This window comes from Chamaea fasciata, unplaced genomic scaffold (assembly GCF_029207755.1).
Source record: "Chamaea fasciata isolate MVZ Bird 193981 ecotype frontalis unplaced genomic scaffold, bChaFas1.0.hap1 SCAF_5, whole genome shotgun sequence".
In the NCBI taxonomy this organism is placed as follows: domain Eukaryota; kingdom Metazoa; phylum Chordata; class Aves; order Passeriformes; family Sylviidae; genus Chamaea; species Chamaea fasciata.
Window position 1 is genome coordinate 1,465,592 of NW_027094090.1, and position 16,597 is coordinate 1,482,188.

The 16,597-nt window shown below is 55.8% G+C and overlaps 2 protein-coding genes and 1 long non-coding RNA gene across 3 annotated transcripts in view; 2 read left to right on the plus strand and 1 right to left on the minus strand.

The window, feature by feature from the left end:
- LOC136289154 (nascent polypeptide-associated complex subunit alpha, muscle-specific form-like) overlaps positions 1-1,932 on the minus strand; it is a 67,937-nt gene extending 66,005 nt beyond the window's left edge. Inside the window, exon 1 of the mRNA XM_066182642.1 lies at positions 1,779-1,932. Within this exon, the coding sequence (XP_066038739.1) occupies positions 1,779-1,821 (43 nt within the window). The 5' untranslated portion in view covers positions 1,822-1,932. The remainder of the gene's footprint in view (positions 1-1,778) is intronic.
- Positions 1,933-3,643: 1,711 nt separating this feature from the next.
- LOC136290089 (uncharacterized) lies at positions 3,644-9,395 on the plus strand. The gene is made up of 3 exons (XR_010720945.1): positions 3,644-4,227; positions 8,485-8,697; positions 8,787-9,395. It is a non-coding gene; the product is annotated as an uncharacterized lncRNA (long non-coding RNA).
- Positions 9,396-11,280: 1,885 nt separating this feature from the next.
- Positions 11,281-16,597, plus strand: part of ASB13 (ankyrin repeat and SOCS box containing 13) — a 12,106-nt gene continuing 6,789 nt past the window's right edge. The window contains 3 exon segments of the mRNA XM_066182645.1: positions 11,281-11,405; positions 14,278-14,465; positions 16,207-16,357. Coding sequence (XP_066038742.1) covers positions 11,336-11,405; positions 14,278-14,465; positions 16,207-16,357 — 409 coding nt within the window. The 5' untranslated portion in view covers positions 11,281-11,335.

Consider the following 16,597-nt stretch of genomic DNA (forward strand, 5'->3'; position numbering starts at 1 on the left):
GCCCTGAAAATTCCCCAAAAAAAAAAAAAAAAAAAAAAATGGAAAAAAAATTCCCAATCCAAAGATTCGATCAGAATTAGTGGGGTCTCCTCGTCAAAAAACAATTCCAGATTGGGCAAAAATGAGAATTTATCCCCCCTAAAAAAAAAAAAAAACAACCAGTATTTTCGCTTTCTGGTCTCAGAGGGATCCTAAGCAAGAACTGGTCGCTCTGGGAAGCTCCGAGGCGGGATTTTTAAGGAATATTGAGGGGGAAGATCTGGGAACGGGGAACATTCCAGCTGCTGCCTCGCCCAGAACCCGCGGGTTGAAGGGGAACGCTAAAACTCCATCAAGTTACAGCAACCAAAGCAACCGCGGAGCCACCGCCCAGCCTCGGCTCCACTGCAGGGAGCCACCACTCTTATCACAGGAGATAAGAGTTGCTGAAACGTTCTGATAAGGAAACGGGGGGGGTTTCTTTTGGCCCGGGAAACAACAATTGCTGTGAAATCAGACACTTCGTTTACATCTGAACTTTTATTTTAAAAGAAAAAAAGGAAAAAATTCCTTCTGGAGCAGAGCAGGGATTTCCAGGCTGGACCACAGCAAAGCCCCGTGCCTTTATCAAAAACCAGCGTGAGTTTGGAGCTGCTCTAAGAAAAAAAAACATTTTTATTTGGGGGAAAAATCCATTAATTTTTTTTGAGCGGCTCCCCAAAAAAAAAAAAAAGAAAAAGCATCCTTCTGGATCATTCTGGATCATCACAGAATTATTTTTTAAATTAAAACCCCCTCTGTTTCCACGGAGCAAGGGCTGTGATTTACGAAGCTTTCCGCGCCATCCCACCTCCTGCTCGGCTCCCGTGGCCCACGTGAGGAGGGCAGACCTCGAGCTGCTCCGACCCAAACCTCTCCTGGGATCATTTGAGGAGAATTTGAGGAGAATTTGAGGAGAATTTGAGGAGAATTTGAGGAGAATTTGAGGAGAACCTGGGATTCGAATCGCGCAAGACCGGAGCACAAACGTGGTTTTCTCCCCTTAAAAAGCCCAATTTCAGCTCTGCGGCCGCTCCCAAAGGAGCCCAAGAGGTTTCCAGCCCCTCTAAGAAGGGATCAGCCCCCACCCACGCCGGTTTCATCCCCAAATCCCACTGCTGCATCACCCAGCACGGCTCCAAAAAACGAACAAAAACCAAAAAAAGCACCGCGACTTTTCCCTCAGGCCTCGGGATCGGCCAGCTCGGAAAAGCCAACGTGTCCCTGGTGAGGCCGGAAAATAAAATCCCCAGAGAAAGGCGGGATGGGGGCAGTAATCCCCCCCCGAGCCGGGAAAACCTTCTTCTCCTTAAGGAAAGGCGGCGTGGAGCCGGGAAAACCTTCTTCTCCTTAAGGAAAGGCGGCGTGGAGCCGGGAAAACCTTCTTCTCCTTAAGGAAAGGCGGCGTGGAGCCGCTCGCCTTCCCGTCTCCAAAAGAGGAGCGGGATGGAGCCAGCAATCCTCCTCCACCGCAGATGGAGCCGCTCGCCTTCCCTTCTCCCAGAGAAGAGCGGGATGGAGCCGCTCGCCTTTCCCTGCCTCAAGGAGGAGCGGGATGGAGCCGCTCGCCTTTCCCTGCCTCAAGGAGGAGCGGGATGGAGCCGCTCGCCTTCCCGTCTCCCAGAGAGGAGCGGGATGGAGCCGCTCGCCTTCCCGTCTCCCAGAGAACAGCGGGAGGGAGCGGGCAAGCACGGCCCAAGCGGCAGCGAAGGGCGCGATGGAGCCCGCCCGCCCTCAGCCCTCCCGGGCCCGCCGCTTACCCGTGGCCGGCTCGCCGCTGTGTCCTCGGCGCCTGTCGCCCATGGCCGGGGGCTCGCTCGGGGCCGGCCCTCAGGCCGCCCTCATGGCCGCCCCGCCCGGCCCCCGGCGCGGCCCCGCTCACCGGGCCGGCGGCATGAGGCGGTGCGGGGCGGCCGCCGCCATCCGCCGGGCCCCAGGAAATGGAAGGACGGAGCGGGCGGGAGGGGACGACGACGAGGAGGAGGGAGGGAGGGAGGGAAGGAAGGAGGGGACGAGGGGGCGGGAGCGGCGGGGGGAAAAAAAACAGAAAGTGAAAACTGAACCGGAAAGAGAGCGAGGGGCCGCCCGCGGGTTTTCCTCTTCCCGCGGTCAGCGGCCTGTGGGCGTTTCCTCTTCCGTGCCGGCGCTGGGCGCTGCGGCCGCGTGGCGGGCTCCCGCCTTTGCCTTCGGTGGGGATCGGCCCGCTGCCTTGCCCCGGCTTGCTCCTCCACCGCCTCAGCCCCTCCGTGCCTGGCTTGAGCTCTTGCCTTCCCTCATCCCCTCACGTCATGGCGAGAGAGCCCTTTCCCTCCTCGCTCCTTGCCCCTCGGTGTTTGCCCTCTTTCGGGTCTCCTCGCAGTGTGCCCGAGTTCCCTCCGTGATCGGCCCGGTGGTTGTTCGGCTCTTCCCGCCGGCCCTTCAGCCATTCTCCCGCTTTGAGCTCTCATCTCGGCGCCTTCCCCAGAGCCATCTCCTGGGCCTTCCCTCCGGCCCCCGGCTCCTTCCCTTCTCCCCACACGTTATAAGCGGATATTACATGGTTGGCTTTTCGCGTGACTATTGTAATTGTAGTGCATTATGATTTTATTAATAAGAATTTCGAAGGGTAATGAATGTGTGGTTTTTTGATCGTACCAGAGGGGTAAGACTTTTTTTGTAACGCTGAAGCCACCAAGGCCGAAGCTATGGGACCCTTTTAAGAAAAAAACCTGTGAACTTTCTGTTTTCTTATCCAACTGAAAAGAACCAGAAAGCCTCAAAAGAAAATTTATACCCATGTTGCCGGACTGTGTGGAGACACCCACAAAATAAATCTACTAGGTAAGATTATCGGGGGTACTTAAAAACAGCTCAAAAAGGAATGTTTGATTACCATCTATTGAATATTCAACACGGCGCTCCCTAAAGACAGAAGTCCTAAAGGGTGAGGGGGCGACGGGCAGAGCCGGTGCCAAGTCCCCCCTCGGCCGAGAAGCTTGGCTTATTCTGTCTCCTACTTTGTCTATTTTTTTATTTCGATTAAACTTACAAAATTCTAAAAGAGAGTGGAACTTGTTTTTCACACCTCACCTCACGGCCGGAGCTCCTTTTCTCACCTCATTTTTTCCCCCCTCAGTGTTTTCCCCTGTTTTGGATCTTCCCTCTGTCCCATAACCCCATTTCCTCACCCCTCACGTCGTCCCTTGAGCGTCTCTCCTCACCTCGGACCTTCCCCCTCAGTGTTTTCCCTCAGCTCCTTGTTTTTGGACCTTTCCTCCATCCCGAAATTCTTTTCCTTATCCCCTCACACGTCTGCCATGGCCGGAGCCCGTCTCCCTCACCTCAGTCCTTCCCCCTCAGTGTTTTATCTCAGCTCCTTGTTTTTGGACCTTTTCTCCATCCCGAAATCCTTTTCCTTATCCCCTCACAGGTCTGCCATGGCCGGAGCCCGTCTCCCTCACCTCGGACCTTCCCCTCAGTGTTTTCCCTCAGCTCCTTGTTTTTGGACCTTTCCTCCATCCCGAAATTCTTTTCCTTATCCCCTCACACGTCTCATCATGGCCGGAGCCCGTCTCTCCTCACCTCAGTCCTTCCCCCTCAGTGTTTTCCCTCAGCTCCTTGTTTTTGGACCTTTCCTCCATCCCGAAATCCTTTTCCTTATCCCCTCACAGGTCTGTCATGGCCGGAGCCCGTCTCCCTCACCTCGGTCCTTCCCCTCAGTGTTTTCCCTCAGCTCCTTGTTTTTGGACCTTTCCTCCGTCCCGAAATCCTTTTCCTTATCCCCTCACAGGTCTGCCATGGCCGGGGCCCGTCTCCCTCACCTCGGACCTTCCCCTCAGTGTTTTCCCTCAGCTCCTTGTTTTTGGACCTTTCCTCCATCCCGAAATTCTTTTCCTTATCCCCTCACACGTCTCATCATGGCCGGGGCCCGTCTCCCTCACCTCGGACCTTCCCCTCAGTGTTTTATCTCAGCCCCTCCGTACCCGGCTGCAGCTCTTCCCGCCACCGCTCAAGGACAAACTCTCGGCTGATCTGGGCGGATTCCACGTGGCGCAGAAAAATTGGATTGTTTATTTTCTTTTTTATTTTTCTGCTTAAACGTCCATTTCTCTGTGTGTGTGTGTGTGTGTGGCCTGGAGCCGCCCCGTGAGGGAGTTCGGGGCTGTCCCGATCCATGGCGGACATCGGGAACAGCGATGGGGCTGAGGGGCACGATCATGGCGTGAGGAGGTGAGCGAAGGGGACAGAACGGATAAAGAAAGATGGGGAAAAGGCCCCGAGGGAAGGAGCTGAGGGGACCCGGGAAGGGATTTGGGGGGATTGAGGGAAAACACTGAGGGACAAGGACTGAGGGGAAGGAAGGGACTCGGGGAATGGTGTGAGGGAAAGAAGGAATGAAGGGAAAGAAAGGGAACTGAGGGAAGAGCCAAAAGGAGAAACTGAGGGAAAACATGGAGGGACTGAGGGGAAGGAAGGGGTTTAAGGGAGGACGTGAGGGGTGAGGGAAAGAAGGAATGGGAAGGGAACTGAGGGAAGAGCCAAAAGGAGAAACTGAGGGAAAACATGGAGGGACTGAGGGGAAGGAAGGGGTTTAAGGGAGGACGTGAGGGGTGAGGGAAAGAAGGAATGGGAAGGGAACTGAGGGAAGAGCCAAAAGGAGAAACTGAGGGAAAACACTGGGCCAGAAGAGATAAAAAATGGTGGGGGAAGGCCCTGAGGGAAGGGGCAAAGGAAGGGGCTGAGGGGATCAGGGAAAGGGTTTTGGGGGGATCAGGGAAGGGATTTGGGGGAATCAGGGAAGGGATTTTGGGGGGATCAGGGAAGGGATTTGGGGGGATCAGGGAAGGGATTTGGGGGGATCAGGGAGGGGATTTTGGGGGGATCAGGGAAGGGATTTTGAGGGGATCAGGGAAGGGATTTGGGGGGATCAGGGAAGGGATTTTGAGGGGATCAGGAAAGGGATTTTGGGGGGATCAGGGAAGGGATTTTGGGGGGATCAGGGAAGGGATTTTGGGGGGATCGGGGAAGGGATTTTGGGGGGATCAGGGAGGGGATTTTGGGGGGATCAGGGAAGGGATTTTGGGGGGATCAGGGAAGGGATTTGGGGGGGATCAGGGAAGGGTTTTTGGGGAGATCAGGGAAGGGATTTTGAGGGGATCAGGGAAGGGATTTTGGGGGGATCAGGGAAGGGATTTTGAGGGGATCAGGAAAGGGATTTTGGGGGGATCAGGGAAGGGATTTGGGGGGGATCAGGGAAGGGTTTTTGGGGAGATCAGGGAAGGGATTTTGGGGGGATCAGGGAAGGGATTTTGGGGGGATCAGGGAAGGGATTTTGGGGGGATCAGGGAAGGGATTTGGGGGGGATCAGGGAAGGGATTTTGGGGGGATCAGGGAAGGGATTTTGAGGGGATCAGGGAAGGGATTTTGGGGGGATCAGGGAAGGGATTTGGGGGGGATCAGGGAAGGGATTTTGAGGGGATCAGGAAAGGGGTTTTGGGGAGATCAGGGAAGGGATTTTGAGGGGATCAGGGAAGGGATTTTGGGGGGATCAGGGAAGGGATTTGGGGGGATCAGGGAGGGGATTTGGGGGATCAGGGAGGGGATTTTGAGGGGATCAGGGAGGGGATTTTGGGGGGATCAGGGAAGGGATTTTGGGGGGATCAGGGAAGGGATTTGAGGGATCAGGGAAGGGATTTTGAGGGGATCAGGAAAGGGATTTTGGGGAATCAGGGAAGGGATTTTGGGGGGTTCAGGGAAGGGATTTTGGGGGGATCAGGGAAGGGATTTGGGGGATCAGGGAAGGGATTTTGGGGGGTTCAGGGAAGGGATTTTGGGGAATCAGGGAAGGGATTTTGGGGGGATCAGGGAAGGGATTTGGGGGATCAGGGAGGGGATTTTGGGGGGATCAGGGAAGGGATTTTGAGGGGATCAGGGAAGGGATTTTGGGGGGATCAGGGAAGGGATTTGGGGGGGATCAGGGAAGGGATTTTGAGGGGATCAGGAAAGGGGTTTTGGGGAGATCAGGGAAGGGATTTTGAGGGGATCAGGGAAGGGATTTTGGGGGGATCAGGGAAGGGATTTGGGGGGATCAGGGAGGGGATTTGGGGGATCAGGGAGGGGATTTTGAGGGGATCAGGGAGGGGATTTTGGGGGGATCAGGGAAGGGATTTTGGGGGGTTCAGGGAAGGGATTTTGGGGGGATCAGGGAAGGGATTTGGGGCGATCAGGGAAGGGATTTTGAGGGGATCAGGAAAGGGATTTTGGGGGGATCAGGAAAGGGATTTTGGGGGGATCAGGGAAGGGATTTTGGGGGGATCAGGGAAGGGATTTGGGGGGGATCAGGGAAGGGATTTTGAGGGGATCAGGAAAGGGATTTTGGGGGGATCAGGGAAGGGATTTTGGGGGGATCAGGGAAGGGATTTTGGGGGGATCAGGGAAGGGATTTGGGGGGGATCAGGGAAGGGATTTTGAGGGGATCAGGAAAGGGATTTTGGGGGGATCAGGGAAGGGATTTTGGGGGGATCAGGGAAGGGTTTTTGGGGAGATCAGGGAAGGGATTTTGAGGGGATCAGGGAAGGGATTTTGGGGGGATCAGGGAAGGGATTTTGGGGGGATCAGGGAAGGGATTTTGGGGAATCAGGGAAGGGATTTTGAGGGGATCAGGAAAGGGATTTTGGGGGGATCAGGGAAGGGATTTTGGGGAATCAGGGAAGGGATTTTGAGGGGATCAGGGAAGGGATTTTGAGGGGATCAGGAAAGGGATTTTGGGGGGATCAGGGAAGGGATTTTGGGGGGGATCAGGAAAGGGATTTTGAGGGGATCAGGAAAGGGATTTCGGGGGGATCAGGGAAGGGATTTTGGGGGGATCAGGGAAGGGATTTGGGGGATCAGGGAAGGGATTTTGAGGGGATCAGGAAAGGGATTTTGGGGAATCAGGGAAGGGATTTTGGGGGATCAGGGAAGGGATTTTGAGGGGATCAGGAAAGGGATTTTGGGGGGATCAGGGAAGGGATTTTGGGGGGATCAGGGAAGGGATTTGGGGGATCAGGGAAGGGATTTGGGGGATCAGGGAAGGGATTTTGGGGGGATCAGGAAAGGGATTTTGGGGAATCAGGAAAGGGATTTTGGGGAATCAGGGAAGGGATTTTGGGGAATCAGGGAAGGGATTTTGAGGGGATCAGGGAGGGGATTTTGGGGGGATCAGGGAAGGGATTTTGGGGAATCAGGGAAGGGATTTGGGAGATCAGGGAAGGGATTTGGGGGGGATCAGGGAAGGGATTTTGAGGGGATCAGGAAAGGGATTTTGAGGGGATCAGGAAAGGGATTTTGGGGGGATCAGGGAAGGGATTTTGGGGGGATCAGGGAAGGGATTTGGGGGATCAGGGAAGGGATTTGGGGGGATCAGGGAGGGGATTTTGGGGGGATCAGGGAAGGGATTTTGGGGGGATCAGGGAAGGGATTTTGAGGAGATCAGGGAAGGGATTTGGGGGGATCAGGGAAGGGATTTTGGGGGGATCAGGAAAGGGATTTTGGGGAATCAGGAAAGGGATTTTGGGGAATCAGGGAAGGGATTTTGGGGAATCAGGGAAGGGATTTTGAGGGGATCAGGGAGGGGATTTTGGGGGGATCAGGGAAGGGATTTGGGGGGATCAGGGAGGGGATTTTGGGGGGATCAGGGAAGGGATTTTGGGGGGATCAGGGAAGGGATTTTGGGGAGATCAGGGAAGGGATTTTGAGGGGATCAGGGAGGGGATTTTGGGGGGATCAGGGAAGGGATTTTGGGGAATCAGGGAAGGGATTTGGGAGATCAGGGAAGGGATTTGGGGGGGATCAGGGAAGGGATTTTGGGGGGTTCAGGGAAGGGATTTTGGGGGGATCAGGGAAGGGATTTGGGGGGGATCAGGGGAGGGATTTTGGGGGGATCAGGGAAGGGATTTTGGGGGATCAGGAAAGGGATTTTGGGGGATCAGGAAAGGGATTTTGGGGGGATCAGGGGAGGGATTTTGGGGGATCAGGGAAGGGATTTTGGGGGGATCAGGGAAGGGATTTTGGGGGATCAGGAAAGGGATTTTGGGGGGATCAGGGAAGGGATTTTGGGGGGATCAGGGAGGGGATTTTGGGGGGATCAGGGAAGGGATTTGGAGGGGATCAGGGAAGGGATTTTGGGGGGATCAGGGAAGGGATTTGGAGGGGATCAGGGAAGGGATTTTGGGGGGATCAGGGAGGGGATTTGGGGGGGATCAGGGAAGGGATTTGGGGGGGATCAGGGAAGGGATTTGGGGGATCAGGGAAGGGATTTTGGGGGGATCAGGGAGGGGATTTTGGGGGAATCGAAGGCTCAGTTTTGGGAGGAAGGGGAAAGGCCCTGAGGGCATCAAGGGAGGAGCTCGTCAAAGTCCCTTTTGCTGGCTCTGAGTTCCCTCATGCCAGCACCGAACCCTCCCTGGGACAGAAGGAACCAACGATCCTTTCTGGGGGTTCCGCCAGGCTCGGCACAAACGCCGAAAACTCCTCAAACAGCGGATGACGCAACCGGCTTTGGAGCGGGGAGCGGGGAGACGCGGACTTGCCCAAGCTCTTGCACAAGAGCTCGCAGGAACAGCCCGTCCTGGACTCCGGGCCAAAGGCGGCTTTTGACCCAGCAAAGAGTTTTGGACAGGACTCCGCTTGGGATTCCCGGTGCTTTTGGCGACGAGATCCGTAAGAAATTTCCGGAGAGGCCGATCCCTGATCCTTGCCGAGGTGCCTCGCTGCCCGGGCTTTGGTTTAAGCTCTGCTGACCTTTGCAGGGGAAAAGTTGCCAAACAAATTCGGAGAGGGCGGAACGACTCGTTCATGAGTCGCTTATTTGCCGAATGAGCCAGGAACGTGCCCTTGTGGATATTTCACCCGTCCTCGGAATTTGCCGTGGCAGCAGCAGAGTGCAAAGTGCTGCTGCCCAGGGAAGAGAACCAAGTCAAGAGGGAAGAAAAAGGGATTTTTTTGGGAGGGCTGGGCAGCAATTTTTTATATTCGTTTATATTATAAGGAAATGATTTATTTGTTTATGGGCTGGGATGGAAATGTGTTCCCGGCTGCCCTTTAAGGGGGGAGAATCGACAGCGCCTTGACCTGAGGGGTGCGAGGGGATTCTGGGGGCAGCCCAAGAGGCAGAACATCCAAGTTTCCGCCTCCGGCGGGATCGTTCGGTCACTGTCCCCGGGAGATCCAAGTGTTTCGGCGTCGGGAACTCCTTCTGGGGAGGGGATGTGGAACTTCTCCTTTTTTCCATGCTTCGAAAAGCAAAGAATTCAAAGGAGTTCTGATGGTTGGGCTGGATCGTCCTTAAAAAAATCCTTTCCAAACTTAATTATTTTGTTAATTTTGCTGAGGAGAGGAACCGGAGCCTCGGGAGGGCAGAGCCCGTTTTTACGTGGAGTTTTTGTTTGGTTTTGTTTTTTAAGTTTCTCTGTCCCTTTTTGGTGCCTCGTGACTTTATTTTTTTTTTTCGGGGGTGGTGACAAGCCAAGCCCACGATGTCACCGTGGCGGTGACGTCTTGAAGATCTTGACTCACGAGGTCCTGGCGTCCTTAAATCCCAATTTAAAGAAGTCCTTCCTTCTTTTACCGGGAAAATCAAAAGTGCAGAGCGGAACGGTTCCCTCGGAGAGGGGGAATTGCTGCAGCGGGACGAGGGGAGCAGCAGCGGGGCAAAGCGAACAATCCAGCGGATGGATTATTGCCGGCGGGGCCGGGAGTGCGGGGCGAGAACGGCCCGCAAACTGCGGCGGGCGTCCCTCTCCTGCCCGGTGCCACCGGTGCCACCAGTGTCACCAGGGTCACCGGTGTCACCAGAGTCACCAGTGCCACCTGAGTCCCCAGTGTCACCAGAGCCCCCAGTGTCACCAGTGTCCCCAGAGCCCCCAGTGTCACCTGAGTCACCAGTGCCACCAGAGTCACCAGTGTCACCAGAGTCCCCAGAGTCACCAGTGTCACCAGAGCCCCCAGAGTCACCAGTGTCACCAGTGCCACCAGAGTCCCCAGTGTCACCAGTGTCACCAGAGCCACCAGTGTCACCAGTGCCCCCAGAGTCCCCAGTGTCACCGGTGCCACCAGAGTCCCCAGTGCCACCAGTGTCACCAGAGTCACCAGTGCCACCAGTGTCACCTGAGTCACCGGTGTCACCGGTGTCACCTGAGTCACCAGTGTCACCACAGTCCCCAGTGTCACCAGTGTCACCGGTGTCACCAGTGTCCCCAGTATCCCCAGTATCCCCAGTGTCCCCAGTATCCCCAGTATCCCCAGTGTCCCCCAGTATCCCCAGTATCCCCCATGTCACCAGTGTCCCCAGTGCCACCAGAGTCACCAGTGCCACCAGTGTCACCAGTGTCCCCAGAGCCACCGGAGCCCCCAGTGTCACCAGTGTCACCGGTGTCCCCAGTGTCCCCAGTATCCCCAGTATCCCCCGTGTCCCCAGTGTCCCCAGAGTCCCCAGAGTCCCCAGTCCCCCCAGTATCCCCAGTGTCCCCAGTATCCCCAGTCCCCCCCGTGTCCCCAGTATCCCCAGTATCCCCCGTGTCACCAGTGTCCCCAGTGTCCCCAGTATCCCCCGTGTCCCCAGTGTCCCCAGTCCCCCCAGTATCCCCAGTGTCCCCAGTATCCCCCGTGTCCCCAGTCCCCCCAGTATCCCCAGTGTCCCCAGTATCCCCCGTGTCCCCAGTCCCCCCAGTATCCCCAGTGTCCCCCAGTGTCCCCAGTGTCCCCAGTATCCCCCGTGTCCCCAGTCGCCCCAGTGTCCCCAGTCCCCCAAGTATCCCCCCGTGTCCTCAGTATCCCCAGTGTCCCCAGTGTCACCAGAGTCCCCAGTGTCACCAGTGTCACCGGTGTCACCGGTGTCCCCAGTATCCCCAGTATCCCCCGTGTCCCCAGTGTCCCCCGTGTCCCCAGTATCCCCAGTATCCCCAGACCCCCAGTCCCCCCAGTGTCCCCAGTGTCCCCAGTCCCCCCAGTCCCCCCAGTATCCCCAGTGTCTCCAGTATCCCCAGTGTCCCCAGTGTCCCCAGTGTCCCCAGTATCCCCAGTGTCCCCCGTGTCCCCAGTATCCCCAGTATCCCCCGTGTCCCCAGTATCCCCAGTGTCCCCAGTGTCCCCAGTATCCCCAGTCCCCCCAGTGTCCCCAGTGTCCCCAGTGTCCCCAGAGTCCCCAGTGCCCCCAGTCCCCCCAGTGTCCCCAGCGTTCCCGGCGTCCCCCGCGCGGCCCCGCACTACATCTCCCGGCGTGCTCCGCGGCGGGGCGGGGCCGCCCCTCAGGCCCGTCCGCGGTTCGAGGCCGCAGCCGGCGGTTCCGCGGGGCCGGGCCATGGAGAGCCCCGGTGGCGGTGGTGGCGGTGGTGGCGGTGGTGGCGGCTTCCCCCTCAGGGGCGACATCAGTACGTGGGCTCCGTGACGGCCTTGGGGACAAAGCGCGGCCTTGGGGACACCCCGGGGACACGCCGGGAAAGGAGCCGGCGGCTGACGGCGGCCGCTCGCCCCGCCGCCTTTGGGGCGGGCTGCGGGATGGGCTTTGGGCTCTGAGGGAGGGTTTTGGTGCTTGAGGAGTGGGTTTGGGTTAAAGGATTAAAGGATGAGTTTTGGGGTTGAGGGATGGGCTTGGGTTAAGGGATGGGTTTGGGTTAAGGGATTAAAGGATGAGTTTTGGTGCTTGAAGAGTGGGTTTGGGTTAAAGGATTAAAGGATGAGTTTTAGGGTTGAGGGATGGGTTTGGGTTAAAGGATTAAAGGATGAGTTTTAGGGTTAAGGGATGGATTTGGGGTTAAGGGATGGATTTGGGGTTAAGGGATGGGTTTGGGGTTAAGGGATGGGTTTGGGTTAAGGGATGGGTTTGGGGTTAAGGGATGGGTTTGGGGTTAAGGGATGGGTTTGGGTTAGGGATGGATTTGGGGTTAAGGGATGGGTTTGGGTTAAGGGATGGGTTTGGGTTAAGGGATGGGTTTGGGTTAAGGGACGGGTTTGGGTTAAGGGATGGGTTTGGGTTAAGGGATGGATTTGGGGTTAAGGGATGGGTTTGGGGTTGAGGGATGGGTTTGGGTTAAGGGATGGGTTTGGGTTAAGGGATGGGTTTGGGTTAAGGGATGGGTTTGGGGTTAAGGGATGGGTTTGGGTTAAGGGATGGGTTTGGGGTTAAGGGATGGGTTTGGGTTAAGGGATGGGTTTGGGGTTAAGGGATGGGTTTGGGGTTAAGGGATGGGTTTGGGTTAAGGGATGGGTTTGGGTTAAGGGATGGGTTTGGGTTAAAGGATTAAAGGATGAGTTTTGGGGTTAAGGGATGGGTTTGGGTTGAGGGATGGGTTTGGGTTAAGGGATGGGTTTGGGTTAAGGGATGGGTTTGGGTTAAGGGATGGGTTTGGGTTAAAGGATTAAAGGATGAGTTTTGGGGTTAAGGGATGGGTTTGGGTTGAGGGATGGGTTTGGGTTAAGGGATGGGTTTGGGTTGAGGGATGGGTTTGGGTTGAGGGATGGGTTTGGGTTGAGGGATGGGTTTGGGTTAAGGGATGGGTTTGGGTTAAGGGATGGGTTTGGGTTAAGGGATGGGTTTGGGTTAAGGGATGGGTTTGGGGTTGAGGGATGGGTTTGGGGAGCGAGTGGCCTCTCGCAGGGACAGGGCCCAGGGCACGCTCTGGGGACAGCGTCAGGACACGGACAACCGTCCTTGTTCCTCCCTGAATTCCCCGGAATGCTCCTTGTTCATCCCTGAATCCCCGTGTGCGGCCTTTTGGGGCTCCGGGGTCGGGGATGTTCCCACCTTGGAGCCGCGGGTGCCCAAATCCCAGGGCAGGGACACCTCCCGCTGCTCCAACCTTTCCCTGGACATCCCAGGGATCCAGGGGCAGCCACAGCTGCTCTGGGAATTCCCCGGATCCCCCCCCAATCTCCCCTTTTCCATTGGGAAGCCATTCCCTGTGTCCTGTCCCTGCGGGCCTTGTCCCCAGCCCCTCGGAATCCGGAGTTTGGGAAGGGATTTGGGATCCCAGCGCTTTTTTTCCCGTGCTCCTCCGGAGCTCCACAGCACAGTTTGGATTGGAAAGGTTGGAAACCCATCTTGTTCCTACACCGTCCCCTCTCCCAGCTCGCTCCAATCCCACTCCAGCTTGGACAATTCCAAGGGTGGAGAAACCTCCCATCTCCTCCCCGCCCTCGCAGCCCGAAATCCCTTCCCATCCCCCATCCCACGGGGTGCCAGACACCCGTTTTTCCATGCCCGTGATTTTACTGATGATTCCCGTGATTTTACTGATGATTCCCGTGATTTTACTGATGATTCCCGTGATTTTATTGATGATTCCCGTGATTTTACTGATGATTCCCGTGATTTTACTGATGATTTCCATTATTTTATTGCTGATTTCCATGATTTTACTGGTGATTTCCATGATTTTATTGATGATTCCCATGGTTTGATTGATGATTCCCATGGTTTTATTGACGATTTCCATTATTTTATTGCTGATTTCCATGATTTTACTGGTGATTTCCATAATTTTACTGGTGATTTCCATGATTTTATTGATGATTCCCATGGTTTGATTGATGATTCCCATGGTTTTATTGACGATTTTCCCCTCATTCCCAGATTTCTGGGCCGACAGGACACCAGTGCCCGAGGCTGCCTGAGAGGGGAGATCCCATTTTCCCATTTTTCCATCTCCATGATTTCATTGATGATTCCCATGGTTTTCTTGATGATTCCCATGATTTTGTTGATGAACTCCATGATTTTTGTGATGAATTCCCTGATTTTTTCCCCCTTTTTCCCAGGTTTCTGGGCCGACAGGACCCTGGTGCACGAGGTGGCCCAAGAGGGGAGCTCCTGCCTGAGAGGGGAGATCCCATTTTTCCATCCCCATGATTTCATTGACGATTCCCATGATTTCATTGCCGATTCCCATCATTTCACTGCCGATTCCCATGATTTTCCCGGTGCTTTCCCAGGTTTCTGGGCTGACAGGACCCCGGTGCACGAGGCGGCCCGGCGAGGGGAGATCCCATTTCTCCACCCCGTGATTTTATTAATGATCCCCATGATTTCATTGCCGATTCCCATGATTTTCCTGCCGATTCCCATGATTTTCCCGGTGCTTTCCCCAGGTTTCTGGGCCGACAGGACGCCGGTGCACGAGGCGGCCCGGCGAGGGGAGATCCCATTTTTCCACCCTGTGATTTTATTAATGATCCCCATGATTTCATTGCCGATTCCCATGATTTCCCTGCCGATTCCCATGATTTTCCCGGTGCTTTTCCCAGGTTTCTGGGCCGACAGGACGCCGGTGCACGAGGCGGCCCGGCGAGGGGAGCTCCTGCAGCTGCAGCAGCTGATCGCCGCCGGCGCCTGCGTCAACGCCGTCACCTACGACTCCATCACGCCCCTGCACGAGGCCAGCCTCCGGGGACAGGCCCAGTGTGTCAAACTGCTGCTGGACGCCGGCGCCCAGGTGTGCCGAGAGCTCGGAGCCGCCCGGGAATTCCCTGGGCGGCCCTGCCGGGAGGTGTCTCTGGAGATCCGGAGGGGGAAATTGGGAGTTTTCCTCCGGATTGGAGATGGGATTTCCTCTGGAGAGGGTTTGATCTGGAGTGAGCCCGGGGAGGAGACGGAGAATTCCTGAGCGAGCTGGGAAAGGGAGAAGTGAGATCCGGGGGGGGACCTTGTGGGATTTGGGATCTAATCCCCGGGGACAGGCACAGGAGGAGAGGGAACGGCCTCAGGCTGGAGTTTTGGGAAAATCCCTCCGTGGGAAAGGTTGGCGAGCATTGGAATGAGTTCCAAAGCCCCGGGGAGGCGGCACCTGGGGACGTGGATCAGTGCTGGCCTTGGCTGAGGTGCTCCGTGATCCCAAGGATTGCTCCGCGTTCCTGCAGGAATGCCGAGCTTGGGAAGGGAGTCTTTGATCCCAGCTCTTCTTTCCGTCCCCCTCCGGAGCCCCACCGAGCAGTGCTGCTTCATCCCCCGCCCTAGAAATCATTCCCAACCTTTACAATTCCAGGGTCCCAGCCGAGCTTTTTCCGTCTTTTTTCTTTTCCCTGCCTTTTTTTTTCCTTTTCCCTCCCTCTCTCTGGCTTTCCTCCCGCTTTTTTCTTTTCCCCTCCCTTCCCCTTCCCCACCTTTCCCCTCCCTTTCTGGGACAAACGAGTTTCGCTCCCTTAAAAAAATTTTCTAAGTTTAATTAAAAAAAATAAAACCAGACAGCTTAAGAGAGAAAAAAAAAAACCCGTTTTGTTTTAATATTTACACCGTGTCACAATCAAAAAAATACATTTAATTCATCACTTTTCTCGACTCGATTGATAAAAATAACACAGCCCAACGAGTGTTTGTGTTAATATTTGTGAAAAGCCAACCCGATAATCCAAATTCATAACAGTTCAATTTTTATGTTAGAGGAAAAAAAAACAACCCGGTTTTTTTGTTATTAGCACCGTGTCGCAATTAAAAAAATACATTGATCACTCTTCTCAGCTCGGTTGATAAAACACAACGCAGCCCAGTTACACGCAGAGTGTTCGTGTTGACATTTGCCAGAAACCAATCTGCTCTCCGCACTTGTTCCGCTTTCCCTTCCCCCTTTTCCCTTCCCCCTTTTTCCCCTCCCCCCTTTTTTCCCCTTCCCCCTTTTTCCCCCTTCCCCCTTTTTCCCCTTCCCCCTTTCCCCTCCCCCCTTTTTCCCCTTCCCCCTTTTTCCCCTTCCCCCTTTTTTCCCTTCCCCTTTTTTCCCCTTCCCCCTTTTCTTCCCTTCCCCCTTTTTTCCCCTTCCCCCTTTTTCCCCTTCCCCCTTTTTCCCCTTCCCCCTTTTTCCCCTTCCCCCTTTTTCCCCTTCCCCCTTTTTCCCCTTCCCCCTTTCCCCTTCCCCCTTTTTCCCCTTCCCCCTTTTTCCCCTTCCCCCTTTTTTCCCTTCCCCTTTTTTCCCCTTCCCCCTTTTCTTCCCTTCCCCCTTTTTTCCCCTTCCCCCTTTTTCCCCTTCCCCCTTTTTCCCCTTCCCCCTTTTTCCCCTTCCCCCTTTTTCCCCTTCCCCCTTTTTCCCCTTCCCCCTTTTTTCCCTTCCCCCTTTTTTCCCCTTCCCCCTTTTTTCCCCTCCCCTTTCCCCTCCCCTTTTCCCGCCCTTTCCCCTCCCCTTTTCCCGCCCTTTCCCCTCCCCTTTTCCCGCCCTTTTCCCGCCCTTTTCCCGCTTCTCCGGGCAGGTGGACGCGCGGAACATCGACGGCAGCACTCCGCTGTGCGACGCCTGCGCCTCGGGCAGCCTGGAGTGCGTCAAGGTGCTGCTGGCCCACGGCGCCAAGGTCAACCCGCCGCTCTACACCGCCTCCCCCCTGCACGAGGCCTGCATGAACGGTACCTCCGCCGCCTTTCCCTGGCCTTTCCCAGGCCTTTCCCAGGGGTTTTCCAGGGGTTTTCCAGGGGTTTTTTTCGCGGATTGGAAGGGGGGAAAAAACAAACCCCACCCGGTGTTTTGGTTTGGTCAGGCCCTGCCGGGGCTCGCGGGGTGGTGACTGGGAGGGGAGAGAGGCCCCTCCGATCCCGCTTCTCATCCTGTTATTCCCGTTTTTATCCCGGTTTTTCCAGCAGAGGCCC